At 45.1% G+C, this 22,586-nt stretch overlaps 1 protein-coding gene across 1 annotated transcript; it reads right to left on the minus strand.

Moving 5' to 3' along the window:
* Positions 1 to 6,102: 6,102 nt before the first annotated feature.
* On the minus strand, positions 6,103 to 7,161 carry GPR148 (G protein-coupled receptor 148). The gene has a single exon (XM_010200675.1). The coding sequence runs from the start codon at positions 7,159 to 7,161 to the stop codon at positions 6,103 to 6,105; it is 1,059 nt and encodes a 352-aa protein (XP_010198977.1).
* Between the last annotated feature and the right edge of the window lie 15,425 nt (positions 7,162 to 22,586).

The raw sequence follows: 22,586 nt of genomic DNA on the forward strand, positions 1-22,586 counted from the left end.
TTGAGTTCCTGGAATGCAAACGGACAGAACAGTCTGCTGGAGAGAAAAACAGTTCCAGGTACTACTGTTCTCAGCCTGATTCCTGGGACCGTGCTGTACTAGAAGAGGCAAATGTTTAACGGGCCAGCAGGGCCCGAATCTCCAGTCTCAGCATCTGGGTCAGTTGTAAAGACAAATAAACATTGAAGAGTTCATGCCTGGGACGCTCTGGGACACTCTTGGCCAAAGGCTGGGAACACATTCCCGTCCCTCCTCCCCTGCCTCATTGCTGGAAGGAGCCAACGCACCATTAAATCAAGACAGAAAACACTGTGCAAAACAAATCTCTCCAAGCAGCGAGCAGCGTCTCCTTCCAGCCTCCCTCCCTCCCTCTCTGTAATGTCTCCTTTTGCCTTTTACAGTACTGAGAAATATTATTTCTCTCATGCTGGACTGAGAAAAACCTGAGGGTTGCTGAATTCCAGCTCAGCAATGCCAGAGTGCAGAATGGCACAGTGGGGCTGTACCCGTGAGTCTGCCGTGGCCACGCGGGCTGAGCAGGGCACACGGCACCCAACAGGTCTCCACTGTGTCCTCTCCTCACAAGGACTGCAAGAAATCACGGCAACTGTGTCATTTTCCCCATGTCTTGAAACCCACTTCTGTCATCCCAGCTAATCCCCACAGTCCCTCTGTTACTGAAGTCTGTCCCAGGGAAGCACTCTCCCTGGTTTGATGGTTTAAAAGCTGACGCTGGTTGACTGCAGCGCCAGGTCCACTGAAGGGGCACAACACTCCTTACACACGTTACAGAGAAATGAAGCAATGATCTCACTTTGGGCACTGTGGCCTTGCTGAAAGTGTTTTGGAGTTGTCTACTTGGTCCCACAATACATAGCCAAAACAGAACTGTCTTACTGTCCTAAGGCTCCCTCCTGGGCTGCTTCTCAGGCTGGAGTCCAAGGGCTCCTGCTCCAAGGTGTCTGCAGAGTGGCACCGGCACTTTGAACCCTTTGCTTGCAATTCTCTCACCGTTCATCACTCAACTCCAAACCCAAATCGTGCTTGCATGAAAGGGTAAACAAGGATAGAGATTTGGGGTTTATAAATGAGGAGGGGTAGAACTCTAAGGAGCCTGAGGAGGGGTCTCCAAATGGAAAGTCTCTGAAGTCTGGTATCACTTCCAGTTTCAAATACTTTTCTCCCTTCTCACGCTTCCATGCTGGCCCTGACTGTCCCACCCCACTCTGCCTTCCAGAGGGCAAGAAGAAAATGCCCTCTAAAAAGAGTATTTCAAAGGTTTTCTGTGAAGAATAGTTACCATCTCTGACTTGGTTAGCAGTACTGGCTGGTCTGCAGAGACAGAGAAGCTTTCCCCTTCCCCTCAAGGAGCTGCATCTCTCTATCTTCTCCTGTTGTTGAAACTGATGGCAACTGCTGAAGCTGACCAGTTCTTCCCACTGGGAATCATCCTGAAAAACAGTAGCCCTCAGGAGTTTGTTGCTGATTTTTCTCCTTGTGATGTCAGTAGCAAAACCTGTGGGTTTTATTCTTAAAAAAGACAATTGGCTGAGTTGGAAAAAAGTTGTCTAAATAAACTTCCAAATGCAAATTCTGAACTCTACATAGCAGAAAGAGAAAACAGCCTTTTGTCTCTCCCAGCCACACCTCCAGACCTTGGGCAAGCAGGAGCCAGGCTGTCCCTTGCTGATAAACACAAGACAGCAGATCCACAGCTTTGCTCCTTTCCCTCTCCCAACACGAGAGGCCCTTAAAAACTGGGATATTTTAGTAGGAGTTCACGAAGAGTTGGTTTTGTTTGCCTCCCTGCTCTCTGTAACTTTCTGATTTCTGTTACAATCTGAAGGACTAGAAGCATGGAAAAGCAAAACCACTCAGGATCAGTGGGATCATGTAGATGCCAAAAATCCAGGAGGCTTGTGAAAAAGGGCAGGAGCGAGCAGTGCTGTGCCCTCAGCTCCCGGCAGCGAGGTGAGGGAGACAACAGAAATCAAGTGTCAAGGAAACTTGTCATTTCCTTTTCCTATCTCATCTGTCACACATACCCACCCCCCTCAGGGAATGGCCACAATCATAGTTTGTGTCCAAAGGACACATGGTATCTCGGGTACAATCCCAACGACCATGGAAGCAAAGAGCAGCCACCTCCCCACGGGAGCTGCGTGAGCTGTTCCAGGGGCAGCAGCCAGCACTGGGATGCAGCCTCAGGGCTCTGGGGGCTGCCTTGGGTAGAAGCAGGCAAATACCAGCTTCCTTCTGACCTATTGCTGTATTAAACTTCCCTTAGAAAATGGATGGAGCAGGAGTGCACATTCTGATATTAATTACTAAAACTGCAGGAGGTTAATTAGTTTTACTGAATAATTACTCATGCGGTTGCAAAGGAACTAAGCCCCAAATCCAAAGCTGTGTGCTTGTTTACCTGCCTGGAGAGTCTCTGAAACTGATCTCATGTGAGGCACAGACCTCAGGGCAGATGTAACTCTTTCTGCAGCGCTGTGTGGCACAGCCCCAGCCCCTGGAATGCAGGTCTGACTCCCTTCAGTCTGCAGGATACGGACAGCAGGCAAACTGCACCTCAAACCCAACAGGGAGAGGGGACACAGCAGTGGGAATGAAGTGACAATACTGCCACGAGAAAAAGAGTGGAAAAAACTGATCAGGAATACATTTAGGCTATAAATTAGAATACCTTTAGTGATTCATGCTATTGCAATTCATTAAAGGATTACAGCCCCCAGCTGCCAAATCACATGTTAAAGTCAACTGCTCTCAATTTCACTGCAAATTAAAATGCTGGGCAGGCATGGTGACATCTAAGAAGTTCACTTATGTGACCCAGGAGAGGCTGATAGCTGAGCTCTGGTAAATAGTCTCCGTTTTGATTTCCAGAGCTCATGTGGAGACATCTTTAGAAGGTCACTAATCATGATAGCCATGAAGTTCTGGCAAATCAGGAAATCTAACAATCTTTAAGTCAAAACTCGAGACATGAAAAGAATCACAGGAGCCTAGTGCTTGTGATATTGCCCATTTGACTCCTATTCAGATAGACTGGGGAAATTCCCAAAGGCAAATGATTCAGGTGTATGGTGTGTTTCTTCTAGGCACATAGTAACACACTGCTTTGGTACCAAACAGCACAGTTATATTCCATGGGAAGAAGTTGTCTTCAAGCACTCACTTAAGATAAACTTATCTAACATTAAACCACCTTAAAGTGGATTAATAAAACATCATCAGCTTGCCATGCACATTCAACTACAATATTTTCTAGGCAGACACCCATTTTATGGGACAATTTCAAGGCCATGAATAAGATTACTCTGTTCATCTCTCTTTGAAGGTCATTTCTGCAAAGCAGTGGTTTGTTTGCCTTGTTTATTGTCTTTATGATACCACTGTAGGCAGATTTCACACATACATAAGCTTGCCACAATCTCTAACTCACTTCTCCCATCTTTTAGTGTCCTTCTTCCAGTTACCAAACTTGGTTGTATATTTACAGTTGTCTCTAAATATATCCAGGGCAAGTGTATGTAAGAAAGAGCCACAGGATTGGCAATATAATGCCACCCAAGTCTGTCCTGGAGTTAATAACTGACAGAGGTTAGCAGGAAGATCAAGAACTATTACCCTGCAGCTACATTTTAAAAGTCACCTCTGGCTGTATACAGAACTACCTTACTTTATACTATTTACACAGTTATCTTTACTATTTAGCATGCAAATTTACAATACAGGTAGACTTCAGGTAACAAAGCTTAAAAGAATCTTGCATGGACAAAACAACCTGTGAGTTATCAGCATCTTTGGCAACAGATGTTGGCATAAAGGTTTGGTCTGGGATACGAGTGGCCTGGGGTGTTATGGGTACCTCTTCTACTCTTGATCATACCACATGTTAAAGGGATTTAGCAGAAAGCACCTGATCTAGCATACAGGCGTTTTCCCCATCCTCCCCAGTGTTACAGAAGAGCCCTGAAATAGGCTGAATACAACGTCTTGATACAAACATAGTTTTTGTGATGGATGTCTTAGAGAAAAACGAGAGCAGCCAGTAAAAGCAAATCCTGGGTCCTTTTTATTTTACTGGAGGAGGACTGAAAAGAAATGTTTGTTCTCCAGAAAACAAAGAAATTACTCAGGAATTTAGTCGTCCTCTGGGTCAAAACGGGGGAAGCACAGAACCATGGCTAAAGCAAATACTTTACAGCTCATTCTATTACAGCTCAAATACTATTACAGCTCATTCACCTGCAACAACGTTACCTTAGAGATGCTCTTACACAAGAAGTGTCCCTTGGAGGCCAAATCTCTAAGATTTCTTTGCTCATTCCCACCTCTGAACTGGAATCTGTTGCCCCTTCAGTTGTGCTGACACAGCCCTTTGCAGAACATTCTATAAACCAGATCACTGGGATAATCTCACTGAAAACAAAAACAACCCCATTTCTCTTTGGAGGGATATTTTTAACCTGCAACCCCAGAAGCAGTTGTATCAGCAAAGGAGAGAGCAGGCGCTGCAATGTGAGGAGAGTAACAAGCCGTTTGGGAACCAAGAGAGAAAGAGATCAGCAGGAGCCCTTCAGACAAGCTTCACTGCCAAAACCAATCTCATGCAACCAGATCCCGATCTCCTCCTGGCTCACACTTAGTGGCATTCTTCAGATGAGTGTGAAATACCAAAAAGCCACATTCAGCACTTTCCGTGTGCTGCTTTAAGCAAACAGAAGGTGGAGCGGGTGTGCACACAAGGAAAACGCTGCACAGAGTGAAGTCAGGGGCCAGTTTCTAATGGATTTTTTAGTCTAATATATCTTTGTATAAAAAGTAACACATTCTAAAAACATAATCTTGAGGACTACAGGAGCTCTGCTCTCAAGTGCAAGGAACGGCGCTGCGATCTAAATTTCCCATGACGATGCTTATGTGTAATGTGTTTCTTTAGAGATCAGAAATACGTTGCACTCAGGTAGGTGGCTGATGTGAAAAACCTAAAGGGCTCTTACAAGATATCACCTTTCTTGCCCCCAAGTACAGCAAAAGGCTCTGCAGTCTCTCCTGCTGACCTTTCCCAGGGATTTGGTGGCGGGGATCCAATACCATCTCTGATATGGTGCAGCTGTAACGTGGTATCAGGCTGCTAGAGAAGATTTTTGTGAGCCAGAACTGGGAGATGCCTTGGCAGGGACTCAGAAGCGGTGTTTATACTCAGAGTCTCACCCCAGGTCACGTCCGAGCCATGCAATGGGCATCATCATGCCCAGCATTGCTCCTCAGTGCCCCTGCCCTGCTGCCCCAGCTGCTGAGCTCAGACTTGGCCTGGTCACATCAGCACAGACCCGCAGGGAATCGGGCTGTGGCTCGGCTCACCGGGCACTGGCACAGCAGCGCTGTGCTGCTCCTGGTTCCTCTGCCCACATCCAGCCCCCCATCTGTCTCTGTGACTCCCTGAGAGCATCACGCCCTGGGCTGCCCAAGGGGCAGGGATCAAAGGTGACTTGCCACCAGGCTGAGGTTTTAGAAAAGGCCTGTGTTTTGCAGGTGGCCAGACAGAATCCATGAGGCAGAAAATCTGCTGACACACCACCTGAGACGGAACAGAGCGTTTCATGGAGTGCAGCAGCTTCCAGAGGTACCTCCAGTGTACCTTTTAAAGAACAAGACATTGGCTACCAAGCTTGCAAGAACACACTGTGAGTGAAAGAAATAGCTGTTCTGTTCACAGTATGTTATGTCAAGGATCCTCTCTGCTGGAGGTGACACTGTACAAAAGCCCGTGGTTAGCCCCTTTGCTTTGCACCATCTATTTTTAGCTTTCTGTTTTCCAGAAAGGCATCTGCCACAGGTGGGTGAAAATGATCTTGATTCAGTATGTCCTCCAAAAGACCTTGCCAGAACAAAGATAGAACTTTGTCCAAGGTGGCATTTGCTGTCTTCTCAGCTGTGATGTGATGAAAGGTCTGTGGCCTTTTGGCACCAAGGGCACAGAGCATTTCTTCTTCAGATTACCACTTCAGAAGCGGAGTGATTTCCATCAGGCTCACGTGCTAACAAGGCAAGGACAATTCCTCTGCTGTGGCTGTGCTCTGTGTTGGCTCAGGATGGTGATGGAGCAGGTGACACCAGGCGAAGCGTCTTCCTTCTGACAAGGCATTTGAGAGATGCTGAGATCTCTCTGTATCGAAGCCCGTACAGAAAAGGGAACAAAACTTTAGGCAGAATCATCAGGACATTGCAGACTGTCACAGAGACCAAGATTCCTGTCTTTAGTCTGATGACAACATTATTGTACAAGACTGATTCTACAATAAGGGCCAAGAGTGGAAAGAAGTAAAAAAATAACACGGTGTTGTGCATTAAGAACGTTACAGCAGCTCTGGAGCAGATGCTCTCCCATATCCCTGATTGTTTGGTTTTAAAATACAGAATAGCATAGCAACAAAATATCAGAGACAGACAGAGAAAGATAACTGTGATGGAAATGCAGAAACAGACTTTCACAGCATCAGTCCTCTTCAGCGTTAACGTTAGTATGACTGGAACCGAGCACGTCTCCAGGACACAGGGCAGAAAGCTGTGAGTGCTCCAGAGCACCAAGAAGAAAATCCCAGGGAGAGCCCCAGAACAAATCCACAGTAAGACAATAAGTTTTTTAGTTCGTGAAGGAGGCAAAATCACAACGTAGCGCAAAGGAAACAAAATAGCAATGTATGTGTCCAAGACCATAGCAGTAGCTGTGAACAATCCTCCACAGTAAGCCACTGCCAGCAAAAACAAGAGGAGGACACAAGCTTCCTTTGGGAGATGGACATGTGCAACATTGAAAGCAGCTGACACGGTGTAGAACAACAGGTAGATCAGGTCAGAAAGCAGAGCGTTTCCCAGCAGCATGTACCTTGTCTCCTGACGGATGCTAAACCTAGAGCAGATCACAAACAGGATGGCAGGAATGATGAGGACACCTGCAGCGAGGCAGACAACTGGGGGGATTAAAAACATCTTCATGTTTGCTCCTGATGTGTTAAGAGTCCATTCCTCCAGAAAATAGTACAAAGAAGCGTCATTCGAGTTTGAAGAACTGTTGAGCTCGGTCTCGCTGAGCTGGTGTGCAGTTGCATTTGCAGTCTGTACTAAAGAATGGCCAGCAGAGTGCATTTCTTCAGGATTTTGGGATGATTGTCTGACTTGGAGAAAGCAAGATCTTCCACAGCGAGTCCTTAGAAAGGCAAACGAAGCAGAGGATGCAAAAAGCCCATGGAAGCAAAGGGATTTCTGCAGCCAGTTCTAGCCAGCACTTCTCAATGACAGAAAGCTGAAACTTGAAAGTGATTTCCGTGGTACAAGGAGATGTTTTTGCCTCAGGTGGAGATTGGTTTCTCTTTATGCAAAAATCTAAGGCTTAGGAAAAAAGAATGGATCTTTGTGAGCTTTAAAAATAGCCTAAATCATTCAACTAGCTCAGAGAAGGGATCCCTCAGATCAAAGTGGGTTGATCATTTGCAGCAATTTGAGTTTGTTCTCATGACACTACGACTCCAACGAGACTGATTAAATATTAGCTTGTCTAAACAAATACGTAGTGACACAGAGGAAGATTCCATGTGTACTGATGTAGCAGTCATAAATGCAATTGAGTGATGCTTTGTACCAATTTTTATGCAGTAACACCATCGATTTGAAGTGATCAATAAAAAATGCTTTCAACCCTGTTGTAAAATTGTATCCTGTGAATGCAGCTATTTATAGATGACAAACATTTTTGCTTCAGTGAATCAAACCATGTTATTTATATATAAGTCTTCCCCTGCCTTTTTACAGAGAATCACAGAATGGCAGGGGTTGGAAGGGACCTCCAAAGATCATCTAGTCCAACCACCCCTGCAGGTCCCACCTAGATCAGGTCACACAGAAACCTGTCCAGGTGGGTTTGGAAACCTCCCGAGAAGGAGCCTCCACACCTTCCCTGGGCAGCCTGGGCCAGGGCTCCCTCAGCCTTAAAGTTTTTCCTTAAGGGGAACTTTTTGTGTTCCAGATTTCATCCATTACCCCTTGTCCTGTCACTGGACACTACAGGAAAAAATGAGTCACCCCATCCTCTTGACATGCACCTTTTAAATGTCTCAGGACATGCCCAGTAACAAAGGACACAGCTTATGAAACTCAGCATCAGTCATCAAATCCTGGGAACGTTTCATTTCCTTACACACTGATCACTGGCATCCACAGAACTATGTGACTGTAAGACAGTTTGACAGGCTGCACCATATGGAACAAAGGGATAGGAGGAAAAAGCAATGATTATTTTAAGCACAGCATTTCAGTTGCTATAGTGCCCAGGTAGGTGAAACAGGTGATTGCTTTTGCTCACTCAATCCTGCATCCACTAAAAAGTGTGTTGATGCAATGATACATTTGGCTTCAGGATCATGCCCTGCATCTATAAAGGAGTCACAAAACAGTTAATGCCTTCAGCAGACTGTAGGCCAAACACCCAAACTGATGAATTATGCTATTATTGCAAAATGGGAGGCAACGAAAACTCAAGTGTGTGCGAATCACCTTCAACTACAATTGCAGACCTTTGTTAATAGCAAAGTGTTCCCTGTTTCCCAGCTCACGGCATTCCAAGGATGTCCTGTTAACAGGTACAGTCTCTCATTTCCACATAGAATCACAGTTGTGTTTTCTACCATGTTGGGATCAACTGTAAACAGACAGAAGTGTTCATTGGCATCTCAGCTGCACGCTTTTGGCTGATAGGAAAAGAAATGCAAATGCAATATACAGTTATGATGGGAATTATTTTTCTCCTGATGCCTGAAAACAACATCTTTACAGCAAAGCTATTCCTTTCTCTTGGATAATAGAGCTAGTTATCCTGAGCTAGAAATGCCAGCTACATCTGGGAGGCTGACATCCCCACTACTGAGAAAGTACAAAGCAGAAGGGGCAACTCTACCAGCCTTCCATTGAATCACCTTTGAACAAGCCACTCCTACAGCCATGAGGGTGTAAATGCAAATAATACAAGGTAAGTGATATAAAAGATAAGCAAAAGTGTGAACTTGCTAATTATTCCACAGTAGCTGACTGCAGGTTGACACTCAGCAGAGGTCCTCATGAGAAACACAAACTGTCATTCAGCCAGCATGTAAAGACTACCACAGAGCCCAGGAGACAGGACAAGTTCATAGCCTTGCTTATTCTGTGCTCAACTATTCATGTGCAGAGTAAGCCCTATGGAACGAGCCTGTTCAGCTTTACCTGTGCTACTGTAAAAGTCTTAGGAAGGAGGTAGAGTTTAGTTTTACAAAAATGGACAACAGCAAATAACTAGAAGACAGATGAAACCCCATCAGACCTCAGCAAGTCCAGCCAAAAGCATTCCCCTTAGCTTTCCACACGGGCTTTTAACTGTTCTGTATAGTTCTGCTAGATTTGAACATTTAAAAGGTTTGCACACAGTCTTTGCACACTGAGATACACCCAGAATAGGTGGCTTTGGAGAATATTTGATTATTGTCTCCTTTAATTTCCTTGAGCTTAGGAGATTTTTCCACATTTGGACCACTTGCAAGGTCTGGTACCTCTGAAGACCACTCCTGAGGATACTAAACTTAGCTCTTTGCCATTGCATCTCAGGGTTCAATACTTCGTGGTGCCAATCTGAATGAGTCTCCTGCAATTTCCTGCAAACCTGGCTTTAATGCTCTAGTCATTGATTTTTGAAGTGCTCTCTGATAACTTTACGTTAGGGAGATGCACTTTTAACATATCTTGCTGATTCAGACCTACAGTATTAGCAGCCCCTCTTCTGACTCTTATTCTGGCTCAATACATTCTGTATTGATTTTCAAACTGAATCACACACTGTTAAATCACTTTACTCATTCCTGCTTCAATCAACATCCCCCTGAAAGCTTAGTTATCTTATGTATTGAATTTGGGAGCTCTAAGAAAGCATGATTCTACGTAGTCAGCCATTCTGACTACTGTAAATCCAGCACAGACAGCATGACATTGTATTCTGTTACATACTATAAACAGCTCCTGTCAAATTGAACAGAAAAGGTCAGAAATATTACTGTCTTACAAGAATTAGTATGGACTTCACTGTGTATACCCCTAGGGAAGCTTCTTGTCTCACAAAGACTTCAGTATAAATGATTCAACAAGTGAAGAAGCACACTGCTGCCATGACAGGGAAGCACCACACAAGAAAGGGAAACCAACCACAATAATGCTAAGATCTCCCCAGCCCTTCATCCCAAGAGATTCTGTTAGGGGATACCCATAGGAAGTATGTGACCAAAGCACATACATTCCCCTCTGAGGTACCCTGAGTGCCAATACATCACTGTCTCAGTATGAGCATGGAATCTGACGTGGCTGCCTGTTCCAGCAACGCTCACTGAGTTCTAGCCTAGAATGCTGCTATGCTTTGGGTCTGAACCAGAGACTGCTCTGCCTGGCCAGAAGCTCAGGGACAGCAGTGTAGAAAGGTTGCTTCAGAGTCTACCACAGTCCCTTAGAATTACAGAATCAGTTAGGTTGGAGAAGACCTGTAAGATCATCGAGTACAACCATTAACCTTGAACCTTGTTTTGGATGAGACACCAACAAATCAACATTTTCACTGGACCGTTGTTTCATGGGTTTATTTCCAGCCATGTTTAGTAACAGAGCCTTGAGTTCAGGAGCCTTCATGTGCTACTGCAGTTTCTTCAGCTTCCTTCCAAGTTTTATCCCTTCAGAGTTTATCTAGGTCTGGGCCATCTCTCTTGCTGCTGAAGCTCTCCCAGCCATGAATTGCCAAGTGCCCATGAGCAGGTCAGCTTCCCCCAGCAGGACAAAGAGACAGCTGTAATTATTTGCTGCCTGTGTCCCTATTCCTGCTCTGGGGACAGGAGCTGCTGTCAGTTCAAAAAAGAAAGTAATTAGAGCAGCTTAACTGTACTATTTTTTCTAGTTGAGCTTTCCCTTTTTCTTCTCCTTTAATTAGAAAGTCAATTAAAAGACAACTTCTTTTTTCCAAACCTTTAAGATTCCCTCTAAACTTTTCTTTTAAGCCTCTTCAGGGTCAGGACCTGGAGGGGGGAGGTACAGCTTGACTGTCTTACTCTTAGTATCCTGATCTCCATGCCTCAGCTATCTGTCTCTGCTTGGCTCCAGAACTATTGTTCAGCACCTTGCTTGTTATTTGCTATAGATAAGAGATAAATGCATTGCTCTTCTAACTGTACAAAGTTCACAAATCAGGCATAGTAATCACTAAAGTTAAGGAAGAGATGAGTGTGAAAACTAAGCACAGTTTACAACTACTTTAAAGGTCAAATGAACCCTGAAACAAAACAAAACTGAGATTAGAAAGTGCTGGCTTGAAGGCATTTTGATGAGGCACCCAAATGAAAGAGAGGATATTGAGAAAGGGATTGGGAGGACTCTGCACTAAATCCCTGAATCACTCTTTCTAATTCCAGACACCATCAGGCTGTGGTGATCACAAAGCCAAGGTACATTTTGTACCAAATCTGCCTTGCAGACTGACAATTAAGCTGGCTGTCAGAATTTCAGAATATTTGACAAATATTTCAACAAAAGGTTAGAGAAGTAACAACAATCTGAGAGAAAAAGGTGCCTCTAAGTCCTACACACCACCTACTCTCCTGCAGGTCACTCACCCGTTTTCATGTCCTGAGACTGGCAAGGCAAAGCATGGCAGGTTTTCCTCCTCTGCCATGGTGTCTCTTTCGTGCTGAAAGGATCTATATGATTCATCCACTAACGTGTTCTCACCTCACAAGCTGCAGGCAAGACCAATAATCAAACAACTGCTAGTTTATGTGGTCATTGATGGATGGATTCAAGAGACACCAAGAGAAGCTGTCCTAGACCGTTTCTTAGATTTAATAACTTTTCATAACAATGCATTTGTGGAACAGGAGAAAAAGCCTACTAAAATAAGGCCTATTTTTACAAGATCATCCTTCTTTCCTAAAGCAGTTGAATTTGTAAGAGGAACCTTTCTAAAGTTTCACTCTGTGCAATGTTGGTGCTAGCAGAAGTTACCTGCAAAAACCTATGGCCTTTAGGTAAAGAACAAAACCAATCACTCTTTCTGAGGATTTAGCAGCCATCAGAAGAGATTAAACTCATATTCAATATCACACAATCATTACCAGAACCAGAAATAACGTGTCTGAATTCATGGCTCCTCCATGCCTCCTTTAAATCAGGAAGAAAGCTCCTTCTCCTGAGAGAAAGCTTCTCAAACGGGGGAGCTACATATATCTATCAACCTCCTAAGAGCATCCTTTCATGTTAGGCTGCCTGTCTTTCTGGTTGTGGCTGAACATATTTTGTCTCTGTCTGGTCTTACCAGCAATGATCTCCAGCATTGCCTAAGAAGGACTGCTGCAGGCAGGCAAAAGCAGAAGCTATCTGGCTATGTCCCTGTCTGAACATGTGTTGTCTGATGTAAAAAGCCAGGCGGTACGGGAGAGATTGAGCATGGGATTTCCTTGAAGGATGATAGGATGAGAAGGGAGGCAGATGGCTAGAGAGTGTAAAGTGCATGATAAAATGAAATACCAGAAGAGAGATGGAAGGAAAAAAGGGCAGAAGAGACAGGTTGGCATGTTCAGGGGCTTTATTGATGCAGCAGACAGGGGGATCCCAGCCACAGCTGTACCATCACAGCTCCTCCCTGGCAGCTGGGAAGTATTCACTTGTGCTCAACAAGAGAGGGACAAAGACAATATAAGAATGGAGGTGGAAGGAAACACACCAGAAGTGGAGAAGAAACAGAAATGGGAAGGAAAGCACAGTGTGAAAGAAAATATCTCTTCCTATCCATGCCTCTTGATGACAGGCTGTGAGTGAACGGATACAATCTGCACACAGCACGGACTAGCACAAGGCACAGCACCATCCTGGGAAGGAAGGAGCCTCCTTGGCAAAGTTGAGATGCTCCTTCCCTGCTCCCAGCGCTGTGCCTAGGGACAGCAGTGGTTCCCAGGTGGCAAAGAAGCTGAAGCCCCATTGATTCTCTGAAATACCTCTGCCCACAGGGAGACACTGACCTTATCTCACACCGCTGAAGCAGGTGACAGGCACAGCCGCCATATGGTGGGGAGATTAACTGCCAGCATGTGCTGAATAAGAGTCACAGGCTCTCATTAGCCAAGCAGGGGCTGTGCATACACAGTGCCATTCACAAGCTCTGTTGTTCCTTCCCAGCAGCTCCTTTGGTGCTTGTCCAGCACAGGTGCTCAAAAATGAGATTTTCTCCACATGAGGCTTGGCCTTTGTACTGCTCCCACTCATTTCCATAGCAATACCCTGGCCTCTCCCTTGGGACATCCAGACTCCTGGCATGAAAGCAGTGTTAGGGAGGCAGCAGGAACACAAAAGCTGGGACACAAATGCTCCCAACTTGCCAGGAAAGGATTTGATTTTTCATTAGGCAAGACTACCAGTGTTTGGGTTAGGTAAGCCCACATCTGTCTCGCTCTCCTGGTGACCTCAGGCACATGGCAGAGAGCACATCACCCTCTGATACACCCAGGACTTCTCAGCAAACTGGCAGAGTTAAAGCTTACTACAGGGAGAGGTTGAGGCGTGGAGAGAACATTGCTGAAGGCAGCCAGCAAGCAGAGATCTTCACTAAACACAGTCAGTTTTATTTCTGGTTTAATTCTTTCTTTTTTCTTCACATCAAATTCAAGCTCAGTAAAGGATGTGCATATGTTCATAAGGAGCACCTGAGAAGATAGGTTCTCTCTTTTCCTTTGCTGTTGTCCCTAGCAGCACCCAGACCCAACAAAGACACAACAGTACCTGATGAAAAACTGAGGCCAGGTGCATCTTCAGCAACTGAACACAAATCATACTGAAAAGCAGAGGCAGAGATTAGAATTTCATCTCCCAAGTCCTGGTTCAGGTCCAAGACACTGCACTCCCCTTTCAGTCTCTCTATGCTTTCATAAGCATTACTAGCATGGTAGCCAGCTCCAAAGTATCACCAGGTAGCTCAGCTATAGCTCAGCCATCCACAAGCAAATGCCCATCCTGTTAGAGTTCACCACATTTACAGCTACCAGGGGCAACTAGAAAATATTTTCCCTAACCTATTTTCAGCACTTTCTCAGCAATTCCAAGGTCCTTTTAACTGAGCTGCTTACCACCCCCCGTCCCCACCATGAAGCAGCAGTTTCTTGCTCCAGTGAACACATTTCAGTGCCAGCCCAGCACAACAGATAGCAACTAAGAGAAATACAAAGATGCACAAAATCACTGTAGATCACAAAGGCTGCAAGCAACATACACAGGAAGAAGAGTGAATTAGCAACCCACCTCAATCAGCTCAAGAGGGACAGGGAAGTGCTGCAGAGAGGCCAGTGCAGGGCCACCAAGATGATCAGGGCACTGGAGCATCTTTCATAGGAAGAAAGGCTGCAGGACCTGGGGCTGTTTAGTCTGGAGGAGACTGAGGGGGGATCTCATTAACACGTATAAATATCTAAAGGGTGGGTGTCAGGAGGTTGGGACATCCCTCTTTTCTATAGTAGATAGTAACAGGACAAGGGGTGATGGGATGAAGCTGGAACACAAACAGTTCCACTTAACCATAAGAACAAACTGTTTCAGTGTTTCAGTGAGGGAGCCCTGGCACAGGCTGCCCAGAGGGGTTGTGGAGGCTCCTTCCTTGGAGCTCTTCAAGACCCACCTGGACACATTCCTGTGAGACCTGATCTAGGTGACCCTGCTTCTGCAGGGGGGTTGGACTGGATGATCTCTAAAGGTCCCTTCCAACCCCCACCATTCTGTGATTCTATGATTCAATGAGCCATCTTAACGAGCTGTGAGTTGAACCTGATCAGAACAATACCAGTCTCTCACTGAAATCCCCCAGCAATGCTATGAGGCACTTCAGTGCACAGACCACGGTGCAGCTCCCACTCCTGGAACTGCTACCAACCAACAGATGTTTTGGTGGCCACCTCAATACCAGCTGCCCCATCCCTCCTTCCCCTTTCAAACACTTGGCTTCCCTGGGAAGCCCATGATATTCTCTCGGGTTTGGATCTTGGCCAAGCTGTATTCAAACCACTGCTGGTACATCAATGCCACTGCAGCTGTGGATGATGTGTGCTGTCCCCCAGGACACCACCTCAACACCTGCCACTTGTGTCTCTTAATTTTGTGCCAAATATCATGCTAATTTCTTCCACAACAACTTCTGAGCTGAGACTGTCTTTTGACTTACTTCTCTCTCCTGCCTACTATTGGAGATTGAAGGTGAAAATGAGATGCACAGTGCCACTTTTCATCCCCAGCTATCTGTCCTGAAAGTCTTCCATGCTATTTGTGAATCACTTCAGCTTCTGTCAACACTCTTATGAGGCAGTTTCTGATATGCATGGAGCCCCATTTTTAGTCAAAGCAAACATGCATCTTGTGCTGCTCCTGCTCTTGGCAGCCTGAGAAGCTGAGGAGTCAGTGTAAAGGAAAACCCCTCTGCTAGTGTAGTCTTAAATCTACACCATCAGTAGAACAGGCCTTTCATATAACCCAAATGTGCTGTGTGCTTGGGCTGACATAGGAGCTGCATGCCACGTGGGCTACACAAGTGTCTCACCTTGACACTTTGCTAAAAGCACTTCAGGAACAGTGACCTCAGCCCTGAACCCAGAGAGAAATGGCCTGTAAGGACAGACCAGAGGAAGATAAGGGCCCTTCAGGCTACAGCAAGCTGTTTTCTACTGGCAAGATTCCCAGGCCCACCCTTCCTTTTCCCAAAATAGAGATCTGTCCCATGGTTAGCCATCAATAAACACCAGGTTGGGGACCTTCCCCCCACTCAAACACAGCCTTTCAACCTGAGAACAGCTTGCTGTTAGTTAACTCCCTCCTTCTCAGAATCAAGACAGGGTTCTTGGATCCTCACAGCGTGTCTGCAGGGATACTAAAGGACAACATGGTATTTGTTGTAGTAAACAAGCTGGAGGAGGGTCAGCTCCTTCTACCCACCCTTCACACTGTCCATTCTGGTTGTAGCGTGCTATAAATGACCAGTTTCTCTGATAATTTATGCATAATCAGGATTGACTTCCAGCAAGAGGCCCAACAAAAGCAGCTCTGAACTGATAAATAATTTACTGGGTTTATTTCCAGGTGATAGGGTAGCCTTGGGAACAAGCAGCCTATGCTCTTTGTTTAGGCACAAGATGATCTCTAACCTGACAGAGAGCGGATCAGAGGTTAGGCAGCATCTAGTCTGCTGGAGACTGAGAAGAAGCATGTTGCTACATTCATGCCCCTTATATTTCATTTTCTAATCAGGTTTTTTTTCCTCCATTTTCATCTGCTCTGGGATTTCCTTCTTCTGCTCCCAGACAATAATGAAACAGTGACATTCATTGTGCTAAGCCATGGCTGTGTACTGACACCCTTTTTCCCAGACTCAACTCCTGTAATTACAAAATAGTTGAGTTTACCCCAGCTTTTCCTTCACAAATACACTCTAGTAGTGACTCTTAAAATTGTTTTATCTGGAATCCACATGACCACATCTCTTCCCAGCTTCTGGTTCCAGCCTTGAGTTTGCCCAGACTGTCCTTCTGTCCTATTAAGACCTCTGCACTAACCACACTAATCCTCAGTAAGCAATCAAATCTCCCCATCTGTGCTCTTCCCATTTCCCTTGTCACCATGGAATGACTGCTCTATTTTAATTAACTCGAGTTACATGCCTTGTCAAGACTTAGCTTCTCTGATTTCTCATTATGTTACCATAATACCATTTAGCAACATAACCTTTCTCAGCAAGGAAAGCTGATTTCCAGCCCTTTGAAAGCAGCACGGTGAAACAATGAGCACTCACCAGGGCTCACAGCAATCTTCAGTCACATTCCTGTTAACCTGCTGTGTTTCCTTCCCTGTGAATGTGCTGGTTCCTGCCTACTCACAACAGCACACTTCAAAATATGTTTTCTTATTGTGTTTTTGATTGTCATGATCACTTAATGTCAACTTTTAAACATCTCTGTGCATTGCTTAATGAATATACCCTACATGTATCTTATTAGTCACAGTTCTAATTTACTTACTAACAGCATCAGTTGTTAGCACCCTGCACCATTGTTGGCCATTTTCCTGCCAAGCAGCTCATTACTGAACTATCCTGAGCCCATTTCACATTTTGCAGCAGCTTAAGCCTCAAAGCCCATGGGTCACTTCACAAAACAAGGAAGGCTTTTGCTTTTGTTTCAGTGTAGGGACTTCCAAACCTGCCTAGCTGGGATGTCCTTATTAGAAGCAGTGACAGCACCCAGCTCTGCAATGGGCACAGCCCTGTACTGAGGCATAACACAAAATTCTTCTATCCCATCCTCTTATTGCAGTCTCCAACCCATAAACCTATTCTCCAGCCCCTTCTTCAGCCCAATCTGAAGCATGTGTCTCAGCAACACCTTATCCTTGCTCTCAGTCTCTTCCTCAGGCCTGTTTCCATCTCTCAAATTGTTGTGTGGTTCCTGTAGGTGCTGTGAGCTGCCATTTGTGCACAAAGCATCAAGTCAGCACCAGGGATCTATTTCACATTAACTCCTGGTCAGCTGCTTGATGAAACTCCTTTTGGAAGCACCTGCACACCAGCAGAATTAGGCACATTCTCTGCTACACATCCTCGCCCAGGCTCACTTAAAAAGCTCTGGAGTGGTCGTGTACCACTAATGGCATGGGAATTGTCCTCTGGGGATAACTAGCACTGGAAAGCCCCTTGGTTGAAAAGAGTTTACCCACATGCAGCTCATGGCAGGAAGATGAGACTTGTGTCAAGTATCCTGCAATTTAACACTGGGCAGCATCAGCAAAATACAAGAAGCACAGGAAGGTATAATTTGGACTAACAACAGTGACTTAGAGAAACAAATACAAGGAAGTATTCTCTGCCACACTGCAAGGAAGAAACCACTGCAAACGGAAGAAACCACTGCAAATGGCCTCCTGTGGGCTTGTCATAGGCAGAATAATCAGAAGAGATCTCTCTTAAAAGTCCTCGACCAAAGACGAAGCTGAGGTTGATTAATGCATTTCTTTAAATGTTAATAGAGTAATGCCAGTTCAGGAACTCTGAAAGTTTAGTTCTGTGTCTTTCTTCCCCTATGGAAACCCTGCCAGGTCTAAGAATTTTAAGTGGAGCAGGTGCAGCAAGAGAAATGACAGGGCTGCAGTATCATTGCTTTCCCTTTTGTTCCTGAACATGCAACTGCAAGTCCCACATCTCCATTATGTCATACACGGATAAAAAGAACATCCAACAGTCACTTACATAGCTCCCACATGTGAGAAGGCAGGATTTAAGCATCCATATTCTGAGCACAGGTGGCCAGTAGAAAAAGACAAGGTATTTCAATGTAGGTATAGGGTTGCAGGAGTAGGGCTGCCCAGTTTCTGGGCTGGAAAAGAGTTTGGCCGACGGGAATCACGGGATGCAAAACTTGTTGACAAAGCTTTGAGTGAAGTTCAAAGCCAAGAAATTCTTTCCACGTTTCCATATTCAATGTTTGATGAGGAGGGCCATCTAGTGGAAAATGTCTTTGCAACAACAGCCCAAATGCAGGTGGCGTTCTGCACCAGCCTGAACAAAGGCGGCTGTGCCTCTTACCATCTCAGAAACGTTTTTTACGAGCTTCTCTTTTCAGATGGAAGGCTTCCCTGCTAAGACACTACAACATCGGCAGAACAGCTTTTGGGACAAGAAATCGAGCCTGACTGCTGCAGGCTCATTTGCAACGACGTGTGCATTTCATTTGACCAACAGCTTGAGGAAGCTTTCCTCAGAAAACCCCCCAAAACCCAAACCCCCAATCTCAGCTTTTTTGTTCTCATTCAGACAAGTTCAAGGACAGGCTCAGTGACACCCTGGGGCAGCACACTGTGATAGTGCAGGAAGGCATTGGTATTAACACTGTACCTCTGGTATTTGACTGAACCCATGAGATATATCGAGTTTCAGCCAGCACAGCTATTTTTCACAGATATATGGAGTGTTCTGAGTGAGATTCTCTGGTCATATGACTGTGGCAACCCAGCAAATACTGGAGTCACCTCAGAAACGTTTCATTTCATTCACCCAGCCACCCACCCATGCAATGAGGGTGGTGAGAAGTGGGGTTTACAGCAGTTGTAGGGTTACACATGAACCTCACTATGAACCTGGAAAACAACCAGGGTTTCCAAAAGCATGAGAAAAACATCTCTCATATTTAGGTTTTTAATGTTTCTAAATATTTGACTTACTGTTGCATTAAAGCTTATGAACAATTGATGTTTAATAGTGGGGTTTTTTTCCCCACTGGTTTACATTTAAACAGTTCAGGTACTCTAACAAAGCCTACTTTTCTGGGACTTTGTAATCTGTTGTTGATGAACTGCAGGCAGGTGAACATCTTGGACACAAAAGCAATGCTGCTTTTTTGATTTCTAATAAAAGTAGAGGGTTTCTTTCCATTCTTCCTTTCTTTCCCCAGTGGAGATACTTCCATGGTCTGTCTCTGCTAGCTTGCCACCTAGTCTCATGAATCTTTCACAAAGAGGCACTGCTTTCTGAGAGATGTCTTGCTATCTCCAGTTAAGACAAACTGCCTAGGTGTATAGAAGTTATTCAACAGCAGGGACAAGCAGACAGGTATGAGTAACAAGATTTTCTAAATCTTGCTGATCTGGAAACTCAGCTAAAACCAAGTCACAACATTGTTAAAAATTTTCCTATGAAAAATGCCTTAAGAGTGTGCAACCAATCACTTCATTCCATGAAAGCTGCCTTTGGATATTTATATCGTTTTTATTGTGAAGCAAATGAAACCACAGCTTTTACATAGATTGAATAAGAATATGCAGTGTCTGAGAGTGTAGTTTGGGCTGTTCTCTAACCGATCAGTATCACTCCTACAAGCACAACGCTTAATATATTAATACAAATTGTACTTCACTCAACCAGCAAAAGGAAAAAGCCTAAAGAATTAATGGGAACAATAAATCCTCACATTTTCCTAAGTTCTGTCCAGAAGTAGTTCAAATGCTGATTTGAAAGAGTTATTCTTCCTGGCTCCTTTTGACTCCATTTTCCTTATTATATGACTGCACTGTATAGGCACTGCCCACAAACAAGGGAGAAGTCCAAAGAGACCCTGGAGCTGCTCTGTGGCCTTTTGCAGCCCTCTTGCTGCAGCACCAACCCCTTGCTACAGCCCCAGCTGTAGGTACATCAGTTGTGCTCCCCTTCCCCTGCCTCCTGTCCTTGGACACGTCTCCTCACAACGGGCCTGTCACCAGCACATCACCCACAGGTCTAAATGGGGGAGCTGGAGCACAGGCAATAATCCATTGCTGGGGTGCTAAAATGCAGTGTCATTATGCCTGTTTGCTTCAGCAGTGAATCTGCTCTTCCTCTCCTGACAGACAGTGCTGATGACTGCCATAGTCTGACAGGTATAGCATCTCCACGGAAGGCTTTTGTCCTCCTACAAACAGCCAACCATGAGAACTCAGAAACAAACCACACATTGCTGATTTGCTCAACCCACACCCTTGAAGGCTGAAGGGATGTGGCAGGCTAGCACCTTAGCATTCAGAAATACACCAGACATTTCAAGTGGAAAGACCAGCACACATCAGTCAGGTCAGACAAGAAAAAACAAATCACAACTTCAAATACCTGTTTAGGTGCTGAAGAAAGATCTTTGCAGGACAGGGAAGATAATATTACTAGAGAATGTAGGAGCCCAGGTCAGGGTGTCTCAGGAGCACTGTGCCAGGCAGCACACTCCTCTGGGAGCTGCTGCTAGGAAAGCAGCCTATTCCTGCCCCCTTTGCTGCCCACCCCCCTACTGCCACAGGCAGGAGCACCTGTGGGAGGAGGACCAGAGAAGTTAAGAGCCAGCCTCCTCCCTGACTCACTGCATATTACCTGGGCTCTTCCACTGCCTAGGTATTGAAGCACCTTGTTATTTTAGGTAACTTCTAATTGCTGGGGCAATGCTTACCAATTTTGGGTTCAATCCATGCTGGCATTAGGCAAAACAACTGTAACAGGAAAGAGCCAAAGGCAGAGCAATCTGTCTCCTGCAGCTCCAACCAGTAGTACTGGCTCTCCTGTGACTGATTTCCAGGGTGTCCACTACAGACTCCCTGCCCTACACACTGACAAGGTGCAATATTTCTTGGACTGAAAACTTCTGGCTAAAGCAGCAAAGGAGGAAATCCACATCCTCATCCCTCTGTCATTCTCATACCATTTCTGTGACATGTACCTACATGTGAATCCAGACTTCATTCTTGACTGGAAAACTCATTTAATGAGCTGAGGAAGAAGTTAACTCATTTTGTGGCTGGCTTCTGACCATTTTGGGATACCACTCTGTTACATCTGAATGGACCAGGCTCTTTGAAACACTGTTAACCTCCAAATGACTGTGTAGCTATAACCATGCTGTCAGCAGGACTCCCCACTTCACACTCTTTCATACACCTTCCACTCACTGGTCTCCTGCTTCTTCTTATTTTCCACAGTAAAATCCCAACATATAAATGGCTTCAGAGCACCTTAAGGTGTCTGATTTTCAATAAGAGTTAGACTTGCTGTAAGGTGTTTCAAACTAGGTGCCTAGAAGCAGAGGTGTTTAAAAAACACGAGTCCTTTGCAGAAGTGCAGGTTGTAGTAGGGGATCTGCAGGGTGAGAAATTGCCATGTCTGTATTAAACTTCAGGAACAATTTCTGAATCTCTTCTCCCAGATGAAAGTGTCTCATTTCACAGGCTTGCAGCCCTCCCTCAACACACAGCAATGAAGAACAGAGCATCCACCATACCTCAGCACAGCGCTGCTCGCATGGCCCCAGCCGAGCTCAGCTCCCACCTTTCTGCCCTCGAACACTGTTCCTGTCTCCCAGGCACCACCATACCACCCTGGCTTGCACTGGCACTTGCCTGCTGGTTGGAAAATAGCTACTGCACATTTGTAAGATAAAGACATAACAGTTTAATATGCCTGAGTACTGTCTAGGCATGTCAGCTGGCTTAGAAATGTTAATAATCTGTCTGTGAAAAATCAAACAGCTGGGAGAGATTGTTTTGTTGCAGAGCTATGGTAACAGCCACAGCCATCAAAGGATAAAGCCCAAAGAACAATCACTCCTCTCTAAACAGCCTGCCAGCTAGACAACCAACAAAATACCATATTTAAAACCTGCTGGTAATTAGGGTAGCTGCAAACCAAATGATGACCTTGGCACTGTCAATACTCGTGATACATTAGTGGAGCCCTGAGAAGCTGAGTTCTTTCAGCTTTACTGCTTGCTTTACTGTAACTGCAAAGATATATTAATGGCCATATTTCACTGCCATAAAAGCTTTGCTTGTAATGCCATACTCCCACCACAAACATCATTTAACGACTTCAAGGAACAGCATCAGAGGTTTTACCTTCCAGCTGTGATGGCAGTTAAGGCAGCAGCAGGCAATAAGCTTCTAGAGTTGGCCACTATCACCCTGCACACAGGAGGCAGAAGGATGAG

Source organism: Colius striatus, chromosome 12 (assembly GCF_028858725.1).
Source record: "Colius striatus isolate bColStr4 chromosome 12, bColStr4.1.hap1, whole genome shotgun sequence".
NCBI lineage: Eukaryota > Metazoa > Chordata > Aves > Coliiformes > Coliidae > Colius > Colius striatus.